General features: G+C 41.1%; 1 protein-coding gene across 1 annotated transcript in view; it reads right to left on the reverse strand.

Moving 5' to 3' along the window:
- TSPAN2 (tetraspanin 2) overlaps window positions 1–10,193 on the reverse strand; it is a 303,693-nt gene extending 293,500 nt beyond the window's left edge. The window contains exon 1 of the mRNA XM_073615666.1: window positions 10,020–10,193. Coding sequence (XP_073471767.1) covers window positions 10,020–10,088 — 69 coding nt within the window. The 5' untranslated portion in view covers window positions 10,089–10,193. The remainder of the gene's footprint in view (window positions 1–10,019) is intronic.
- Between the last annotated feature and the right edge of the window lie 1,358 nt (window positions 10,194–11,551).

Raw genomic sequence — 11,551 nt, forward strand, 5'->3', positions numbered from 1 at the left:
CGCTGTGATTGGCCAAGCATGCGGGTCATAGTGCATGCTTGGCCAATCATCAGCCAGCAATGCACTGCGATGCCGCAGTGAATTATGGGCCGTGACGCGCCACACGAATTTAGCGCGAACGGCCCATAACGTTCGCAATTCGGCGAACGATCGAACAGCCGATGTTCGAGTCGAACATGGGTTCGACTCGAACACGAAGCTCATCCCTATTCTGGAGGAACCCTAGGGTTCCATGGAACCATGGTTCTGAAAGACTGAAATGCTTATCAACATTTCACCAAATACAAGGAAACACTGTAGAAAATTGCTTAGCAATTGAAGTAATCGCCATTGAGTAACTACCAAGCCTACAAGTTTCCGTCAATGGTAAAGCAGCACAAAGTATAAACACATTTATTTCCAGCCAAACAGCTAAACCCACAGATGACATTTACAGAAATTATTTTACCTGACAAAAGTGCACATATGTACCTGTTCTTGTATTTAACTGCATAGCATAAGAAGAACTTTATGTTATGTAGTCCACAGAGCCTGATAACAGCTTCCCCTCTTTCTATTCACTGTCTGGGCTACTGTATTCATAACATAACCTCATTAGGAGCTTTCCTAATCCTGCAAGCCCATCTTATTACTTCCCCCTTCTAAGTCATTAGCATAACTACCCCACAGACCCAAAGCCTAATTGTTCAGCTGGCATGTGGAAACGCAATCAAGACAAATTTACCAAAATTACACAACTTCAACTAAAAAATTTTTTTTTTTTCCACTTTTGAAGGAAATATTAAACTATATTTAAGACCAAAACTTTTTTAGCCTTGGAAAAAGTGGCTATGGGTTAGAACCCCTGTCATGTTCTTATTGTTAACTGTGTCCCCACTAGGGCAAATTACTCTCTCTGTCTGTCCTTGTGACCACTGTCCTGGGACTGAAAGGAAGGGGAATCCAAAATTTTAGTTGTCGCTAAAACAGGAATGGAAGTGAAATCTAACAATGAAGGCATTTGTTTTAAGAGGGCATTTACCTTATTTTTTGTAATAATTCACTATGACTTCCTTTTGTGTTTTACAGAACAGGAAGTGAAAGGAAATCTCTTTAAATATCTTAAAAGCCAGCAGCTGCACATACTTTCCTGTCCTGGAGTCCAGCGATGTCGACACAGCAGCTGTTTCCATCAGCTGTCAGGTGTATGCCGCCTCCATTGCGAGTAAGGGAACCCGGGAGGCCGGGAACCCTACTGCGCATGCGCGGCTCCACTCCTCTCGCCTACTGGCCCGGCGGCCGGGGAAGGAGGAGGGAGCCCGGGCAGTGACATCAATACCCGTAGCGGAGGCTCCCGGAAGTGGGAACATGATACCTGTGAAAGACAGGTATCCTGCCCCCCCGAAAGGTGCCAATTATGGCACCGGAGGGGGCAGGAGCACAATGAGCGGAAGTTCCACTTGTGGGTGGAACTCTGCTTTAGAGGGCACAGATAAGGCAAAAAATATATATAAATAGAGAGAGAGAGAGAGAGAGAGAGAGAGAGACCTTGTGGGCCTGCAGAATTTCAGTCCTTCACGGCATAGTGTGTTACCAATTGTTTTCTTGGTGACTATGGTCTTAGCTGCCTTGAGATCATTGACAAGATGCTCCTGTGTAGTTCTGGGCTGATTCCTCACCATTCTCATGATCATTGAAACTCCATGAGGTGAGATCTTGCATGGAGCCCCAGGCCGAGGGAGATTGACAGTTATTTTGTGTTTCTTCCGTTTGCAAATAGTCACACCAACTGTTGTCACCCTCTTGAAATGCATTTTCTGGATATTTTTGTTGTTATTCTATCTCTCACTGCTAAAATAAACCTATCATTAAAATTATAGACTGATCATTTCTTTGTCAGTGGGCAAACGTACAAAATCAGCAGGGGTTCAATTACTTTTTTTCCTTCACTGTATATATATATATATATATATATATATATATACAGTATCTCACAAAAGTGAGTACACCCCTCACATTTTTTGTAAGTATTTTTTCATGTGACAACACTGAAGAAATGACACTTTACTACAATGTAAAGTAGTGAGTGTACAGCTTGTATAACAGTGTAAATTTGCTGTCCCCTTAAAATAACTCAACACACAGCCATTAATGGCTAAACCGCTGGCAACAAAAGTGAGTACACCCCTAAGTGAAAATGTCTTAATTGGGCCCAAAATGTCAATATTTTGTGTGGCCACCATTATTTTACAGCACTGCCTTAACCCTCTTGGGCACGGATTTCAGCAGAGCTTCACAGATTGCCACTGGAATTCTCTTCCACTCATCCATTATGACATCACAGAGCTGGTGGATGTTAGAGACCTTGAGCTCCTCCACCTTCCGTTTGAGGATGTTCCACAGATATGCTCAATAGGGTTTAGGTCTGGAGAAATGCTTGGCCAGTCCATCACCTTTACCCTCAACTTCTTTAGCAAGGCAGTAGTTGTCTTAGAGGTGTGTTTGGGGTCATTATCATGTTGGAATACTGCCCTGCAGCCCAGTCTCTGAAGGGAGGGGATCATGCTCTGTTTCAGTATGTCACAGTACATGTTGGCATTCATGGTTCCCTCAATGAACTGTAGCTCCCCAGTGCTGGCAGCTCTCATGCAGCCCCAGACCATGACACTCCCACCACCATGCCTGACTGTAGGCAAGACACACTTGTCTTTGTACTCCTCACCTGGTTGCTGCCACACACGCTTGTTACCATCTGAACCAAATAAGTTTATCTTGGTGTCATCAGACCACAGGACATGGTTCCATTAATCCATGTCCTTAGTCTGCTTGTCTTCAGCAAACTGTTTGCAGGCTTTCTTGTGCATCATCTTTTGAAGAGGCTTCCTTCTGGGATGAAAAGCCATGCAAACCAATTTGATGCAGTGTGCGGCGTATGGTCTGAGCACTGACAGGATGACCCCCCACCCCTTCAACCTCTGCAGCAATGCTGGCAGCACTCATACTTCTATTTTCCAAAGACAACCTCTGGATATGACGCTGAGCACGTGCACTCAACTTCTTTGGTCGACCATGGTGAGGACTGTTCTGAGTGGAACCTGTCCTGTTAAACCGCTGTGTGGTCTTGGTCACCGTGCTGCAGCTCCGTTTCAGGGTCTTGGCAATCTTCTTATACCCTAGGCCATTTTTATGTAGAGCGACAATTCTTTTATTTCAGATCCTCAGAGAGTTCTTTGCCATGAGGTGCCATGTTGAACTTCCAGTGACCAGTATGAGAGAGTGAGAGCAATAACACCAAATTTAACACATCTGCTCCCAATTCACACCTGAGACCTTGTAACACTAACGAGTCACATGACACCGGGGAGAGGAAATGGCTAATTGAGCCCAATTTGGACATTTTCACTTAGGGGTGTACTCACTTGTGTTGCTAGCAGTTTAGACATTAATGGCTGTGTGTTGAGTTATTTTGAGGGGATAGCAAATTTACACTGTTATACAAGCTGTACACTCACTACTTTACATTGTAGAAAAGTGTCATTTCTGCAGTGTTGTCACATAAAAAGATATAATAAAATATTTACAAAAATATGAGGGGTGTACTCACTTTTGTAAAATATTGTGCATATATATATATATATATATATATATATATATATATATATATATATATATTAGGGCTGCGGAAATTAAGGATTAATTCCTCGATTAATTGTTAATTTTTTTGATCGGTAGGCTGCCTGCCCTGGGGCCGCTTTGGTCCAAGCTGTGGCTGCAGCGCAGTGCTCCACTCCCTCCTCCTCCACTATATATCATACACAGTCTGCGGGCATCTCCCGCTGTGTGTCTCCGAGCTGAGTGTGAAAACTTTGGCCGCGCTGTGAGAAAAGTCCCGCCCTCCTTCTAGATCAACTCGTGTGATAGACGCAGTGTTCTGTCTATCACACGAGCTAGGAGGAGGGCGGGACTTTTCTCACAGCGCGGACAAAGTTTTCACAATCAGCTCCAAGACAGACAGCGGGAGATTCCTGCGATTATGGGCACGGTGAGACTGCATTATGGTTACGGTGAGACTGCATTATGGGCACGGTGAGGCGGCCATTATAGGCACGGCAAGGCTGCGATTATGGTCACAGAGAGACAGCATTATGGGCACGGTGAGACAGCATTATGGGCACGGTGAGGCTGCGATTATAGGCACGGCGAGGCTGCGATTATGGTCACAGTGAGACAGCATTATGGGCACAGTGAGGCTGCGATTATGGTCATGGTGAGACAGCATTATGGGCACGGTGAGACAGCATTATGGGCACGGTGAGGCTGCCATTATAGGCATGGCGAGGCTGCGATTATGGGCACTGTGAGACAGTACTATGGGCACGGTGAGACAGCATTATGGGCACGGTGAGGCTGCGATTATAGGCACGGCGAGGCTGCGATTATGCGCACGGTGAGACAGCATTATGGGGACGGTGAGGCTGCGATTATGGGCACAGTGAAGCTGAGAATATGGGCACAGTGAGACTGCATTATGGGAATGGTGAGGCTGCTATTATGGGCGTGGTAAGTCTGAGATTATGGGCATGGTGAGACTGCATTATGGGCACGGTAAGGCTGCGATTATGGGCATGGTGAGGCTGCGATTATGGGCACAGTAAGGCTGGGATTATGGGCACGGTGAGGCTGAGTTTATGATGTGTGATGTCCTAGCCATGCCCCGCTATGTCCGGCTTCGGCCGTTGCCATAACAACGTTGCTAAATCAGCTAAAAGTAGTTGGATCAGTATGTGCATTATAATTAATCAAAATTAGTCGATTAATCGATTTTAAAAAATTGATTAACCGAACACGAAAATTTTAATCAGTAACAGCCCTAATATATATAAATATATATATATATATATATATATATATATATATATATATATATATATATATATATATATTGAAAGCGTTTTGCGAGTCAAGCAAAATTTTTTAATACATTTTGACTTGATATACAAGCGATGTCTTGACATACAAGTAGTGTCATGTCACAACTGAGTTAAAAAAAAAAAGAGAGGCGCCTCTAAGTGTCGGTTCACACAGGCGCAGCTTCAAAGTTGTCTGACTCTGAAGCCACCCTGTGCAGCTCGACTTCAGCGCTTGCAAAACGACTTCTGTACAGAAGTCAATGCAAGCCGCTCCGAAGTCTCCCCAAAGTAGTACAGGAACCTTTTTCTAAGTCAGAGCGACTTGAGTCGATCCTATTAGAACGGTTCTATTGCAATGCATGGAGCGCGACTTGTCAGGCAGCTAAATCGCCTGACAGGTTGCCCCTGTGTGAACCAGCACTTAGTGTAGCAATATGGTTACATTTAATTAAGGTACAACATTTAGCAACATATTGCTACACTTAGAGGCGCCTCTCTTCTCTTTTATACTCTGTAGCTCCTGCTGGATTTTGCTTCTAATCCCCTTGTGGAGGCTTCCATTTGTGGATGGACATTTTATGGTTACACAACCCATCACATTGCTATAATCTTTTTATATGGACTATAAACTGAACGACCTATGAATAAATGGTTGTGGAACAAATCATTTGAGCTTCCATTATTTCTTATGGGGAAATTTGCTTTGATATACAAGTGCTTTGGATTACAAGCATGTTTCTGGAATGAATTATGCTTGCAATCCAAGGTTTTACTGTATATATATATATATATATATATATATATATATATATATATATATATATATATATATATATATATTTTCCATGCACACGTCTTAAGCAATCCTACAGGTCCGACAAATGATCACTGTATTGTTTGTAATATGATTACCTCTACAATATGATTATCTGCGCCATCTAGTGGCCACAATGCGGCATTTTCCGGAAATACTTCAATTACAAAAAAAGTACAGCGTTGTGCCCACCAGATGGAGTTAACCTACTTAGGGGATAATCATATTACAAACTATACGGCAAATGTGAATGCAAATTCATTGGGCTTGTGTGAATGCTTAGGACATATGCACGGCATATTTTTTATTCATAAACTCCTAAGTGTACTAAGAAGTGTTGGAGCTTGGAGCTCTTCCACAAAGAATGCAATCTTTTATAAGCAGAACCCAATCTGCAATTTTTGGAAAAATATATAGTTATTCTTATCGCATGATTCTTATCGCATGAAGCTACTGTTTTTCGGTGCTATCTTTATTTCGTTTTTTGCATAATTTTTATCTCTTAGATTATTGTACACTATTTCCTTACGTTGTAATTTCTATTATTCATCACATTATTTAGTTCTCCTTTCTCTTTAGTGTATATTATCTTTTAGATTTGTATGCAATATTTTCTTATGTTATTCTCCTTATTTGTTTATGATATTATTTAGCTTTTCTCTGTCTTCTATTGAACTCTTCTCAAACTATCTCTGATGCTCTTCTAGCACTCCACTACTCACTATTTCTATATTTAGACATGTTATAGTCACAACCTTATTTATACCGTTCTCACATCATCTCACATTCACTGACTGCTTTCACTCTCAACCCTGCCTTCTCTGTTTATCAGTAGTGTCCCCAGCAGCCGCTGTGGCCTCAGCTGTCCCCAGTCGAGCTGCCCCCAGTTGTTCCCGTCTCTCTTCAGCTCCCTGTACTCATCTCTGTCCAGCTGAATCATATTCAGAATTCCTCATCCCATCCTCTGCCTGGGTTGGAAAGGCTGCATAGCTGTCATTCTACAAAGCTCAGTGTCTTCTCACAAATCACAACATTTCACTTACTAATCTCCTACAGATTTCTGATACTGCTTTCACACATACACAATGGGGTTGATTTACTAAAGGCAAATAGACTGTGCACTTTGCAAATCCAGAGTTTGGTAAATGAGGTAAAGCTTCATGTTGCAAATAATACCCAATCACATGCAAGGAAGATTAAAAAAACAGCAATTTTGCATGCACATGATTGGATGATGGAAGTCAGCAGAGCATCTGCTCATTTACTAAGCTCTGGAGCAACTGCGCTTGCAGAGTGCAACTGCACTTTGCACAGTGCAAAGTCTATTTGCCTTTAGTAAATCATCCCAACTATGTTTTTGACTTCATGCACTCTAAGGCCTGGTTCACACCTATGCAGGTTGCAGTTGATGCACATTGCAGGTGCATTTTACATTTTTCAATACACGTTTTCGATCTATTGAAGTCTATGGAACCAAAAACACAACCTGCTAGTCCCTGACCCTTTCCATAAAATGCACAGATGTGAACATGACCCATAAGAAACCATGTTAAACGGACTGTAGTGTGTTTGTGCAAAACTGAAAACGCATAGGTGTGAACCAGACCTGACCGCTATTTGCAAATTTTACATCCCACATCATTCAATTTTTTAATTTTCTATGGTTCCACTACTTAGAATATCCTATTTTTTATTGTTTATGTTTCTCTGACTAATGTGTGATCAGGTCTTGTTAAATATGCTAATCTACTATAGTTGTTTTTGCAGAATCTTGACCTCATTATTAGGGTGTTGCCAACTCCATCCCCTTCTTGTACTATACCCATTGTGGAAATATATATATATATATATATATATATATATATATATATATATATATACATCAAGTATGAAAATAAATAATGATTTAAAAAAAAAGATATGTAATATCATAAAAATAAATAAATATATATACAAACACATGCATGTTCACACTTATTTTCAGTACTATTTTGTTTTGTTTCTGAATTCACAGTATATTTACAAATAATATGCAACATAGCAAGTGAAGAGAATAATAGAAATTGGCATCCAACAGTAATTTCTCCAGTGCTCTGTGACCCACTGGAGCAGGCCAATAATCAAATGTGAGAAAAGTAAAATCAACCTATTGGCTATATAAATCAATTAGATTTCACTTGTCATTTCCTAAGGCCAGGTTAAAAAAAAAAGGAAACCTGCACTCTGATTGGCTGCCTTACACAACAAAAACATTACCCAAGAGGAGTTCATAAACTAAACGTCCAAAGGTGATTGCCACACCTCATGCTCATATTAAACTTTATGAGACTCTCCATGTGTATTAAAGTTCAGTCCATATGTATATCAGCAAACATTTTACTATGACTTAATTCTATAATACACATCAGTAGTCTATAGCCTTTAGTACTGGCTCAGCATACCAACATATATTTCTCACCTAACCTTTTTTCTTTTAATTCATCTTCTTCTTCAAATGTGCCTGTACCCATCTGGTACTGCTACTACCGCCTTTGGAAATATATATATTTATACCTACATACCAGAATAAAAGATGTGACTGATTTAGTGGATCACCCCATTTTCCAATCCGACCTTTTTACCAAAAATCTCTTCTGCACGCTCTACTCATCTCTTATATATATATGTGTGTGTGTATATATATATATATATATATATATATATATATATATATATATATATATATATACAAACATGCAGCTCAGAGGGACTTGCGGGTATTTGAAATAAATAAAACTTAAAAATAAAAATCTTTATCCGCTTTCCCCCTTTATCAAATTAAATGAAGCCTTGGATTATATATACAAATGTCTGATTGCCCTGAACTTCATGGTTACTTGCTGGATATCTCTTTAGGATGCATTCACACTTGAGCTGTGGTCCTTTTACAGACATTATAGGCTTTTTTTGAGCATCAGTAAAGGTATTTTTGAGTGTTTTTGCAGGTGTCTCAGGCTTGAGTGTTTTTTTTGTTTTTTTTTGTCTCAGTTATTTTTAGCCAGTGGAAAGCTACCGGTAGTTACTAGGGGGAAAAAAAACACAATATGCATGTTTTTGCGTGTTTTCCTAAGTGCTCCCATTAAAGTCTATTGCAGCTAAAAAAACTTGGCTTGTAGCTTAAAAGAAAAAAGCTTCTTCCAGCTACAAGCTTCAAGGGACACTCTGTGACATTAGACACAACAGATAATTATGGGATTTTGGATGTTCACTGTTTTGGAGCTCCAGTCTACAAAATGCTCAAGTGTGTAGGGAGGGGAAGTGAGGAGATGGGGGGCTTACAGTGTGCAGCCAATACTTTGTATGGGGATTAATTAGTGATATATATATATATATATATATATATATATATATATATATATATATATATATATATATATATATATATATATGATTTCTATGGCATATTTTGCACCACCTGTGCATACCTACAGATACTACTGTATATTTAAATTCCCCTTTAACCTGAGTCCCCACACCAGAATAAAAGATGTGGCTGATTTAGTGGATCACCCCATTTTCCAATCCGACCTTTTTACCAATCTCACTCAAAAATCTCTTCTGCAATCTCTGCTCATCCACTCATCTCTTCCTATACTGTAAACTTTATACTTTAGATAAAAATACATAATAATAAATATATATCTATATATATATAGATATATATCTATATCTCTCTATATATATATCTATATAGATCTATATAGATATATAGAGAGATATAGATATAGATATATCTGTATAGATATATCTATATCTGTATAGATAGATCTATATATATAAATATATAAACTACAAACTTAATACTTGTTACATTATTATCATTATGCAAGATTTACATATTAATATATATATATATTTACAAGATTTCTATATATTATATAAAATATAGACTATACACGTTATATCTGATACATTATTATTACGATACAAGATTTACATAGCACCAACAGATGACATGTATCACAGTTGACCATCATTTTGTATCGTTTTTGTACTCCAGCTTTCTATAAAGATTTCTGACATTGATCAGATGAGTACTATCCATGATCAATGATTTTTGACATTGATCGCAATCATTGTGCATGCTTTCTATTACACTGATGACAGATGACAATCATTAATCATTATGTATTTATTGGTATGATCCCGGTCCCTTCACCTGTCTTCCCCCAACCATTGATGTCCATCATCTTGCTCCTTCCAATGCCCCCACGTCCCTATCCCAGGCTCCAGCATGGTCCTCTCCATCCCCTGATGTGTGCACTCCATTCTCTTACCAGGAAGATGAGGTTGAAGGTGAGTAGTAGGTATTTGACACATCGCAGAGATCCGCTGAGTCTCCCCATCCCGGCTACACTCCCGATTAGCAACAGATGTCACAGTACAGCAACAGCAGCTCCTCCGGCACTGTGGGGGGAATCCCCGCCCCCTGGAGTGAACACCACGCCCACCCGAGTACGATTCCAGCCACACACGCCCACATTGAACACGCCGCTGTGTGCGCCCCGCCCGGATGGAACAGGAAACGTTATAGAGAGAAAGCCGTTCAGGTTCACAGAACGGAGCGGAGTGCGGGCTGCCGGGGCTGTCTGTTAGTGTTCTGCTAATGGAGACTCAGCTCTACTATGGGTTACGTGGTAGTGATACCCTTTACTGACTGGAGTAGAATTAAAGCTGGGCTCGGGGTCAGTATGGAATTGACCCTTGCAGTGTTACACCTATGTTTAGTTCCTCCAGGGCAGCCTTCCTAATACTTCTACCCATAGGTGTGCGCAGCCTATTGGATTAGGGTCTGCAACCCGTAGCACAGCTGTGTGTATATATATATATATATATATATATATATATATATATATATATATATATACTGTATGTATAAGGTAATGGACAGTGTCAGTAGAGCAGTAGATGATGTCAGAAAGATGGAGGTTGTTGTCAGCAAGGAGGAGGTTGGTGTCAGTAAGGTGGAGGTTGGTGTCAGTAAAGAGGAGGTTGGTGTCAGTAAGGTGGAGGTTGGTGTCAGTAAGGTGGAGGTTGGTGTCAGTAAAGAGGAGGTTGGTGTCAGTATGGTGGAGGTTGTGGTCAGCAAGGCGGAGGTTGGTGTCAGTAAGGCGGAGGTTGGTGTCAGTAAGGCGGAGGTTGGTGTCAGTAATGCGGAGGTTGGTGTCAGTAAGGCAGAGGTTGTTGTCAGCTGGTGTCAGTAAGACGGAGGTTGGTGTCAGTAAGGTGGTGGTTTGTGTCAGTAACGCAGAGGTTGTTGTCAGTTGGTGTCAGTAAGACGGAGGTTGGTGTCAGTAAGACGGAGGTTGGTGTCAGTAAGGCAGAGGTTGTCAGTTGGTGACAGTAAGACGGAGCTTGGTGTCAGTAAGGTGGAGGTTCGTGTCAGTAAGGCAGGGGTTGGTGTCAGTAAGACGGAGGTTGGTGTCAGTAAGACGGAGGTTGGTGTCAGTAATACGGAGGTTGGTGCTAGTAAGACGGGAGGTTGGTGTCAGTAAGGCAGAGGTTGTTGTCAGTTGGTGTCAGCAAGACAGAGGTTGGTGTCAGTAAGGTGGAGGTTCATGTCAGTAAGGCGGAGGTTGGTGTCAGTAAGGCGGAGGTTGGTGTCAGTAAGGAGGCGGTTGGTGTCAGTAAGGAGGAGGTTGGTGTCAGTAAGGCAGAGGTTGTTGTCAGTTGGTGTCAGTAAGACGGAGGTTGGCGTCAGAAAGGTGGAGGTTCGTGTCAGTAAGGCAGGGGTTGGTGCCAGTAAGGCGGAGCTTGGTGTCAGCAAGACGGAGGTTGGTGTCAGTAAGGCAGAGGTTGTTGCCAGTTG

Source organism: Aquarana catesbeiana, linkage group LG02 (assembly GCF_042186555.1).
Source record: "Aquarana catesbeiana isolate 2022-GZ linkage group LG02, ASM4218655v1, whole genome shotgun sequence".
Lineage (NCBI taxonomy): Eukaryota > Metazoa > Chordata > Amphibia > Anura > Ranidae > Aquarana > Aquarana catesbeiana.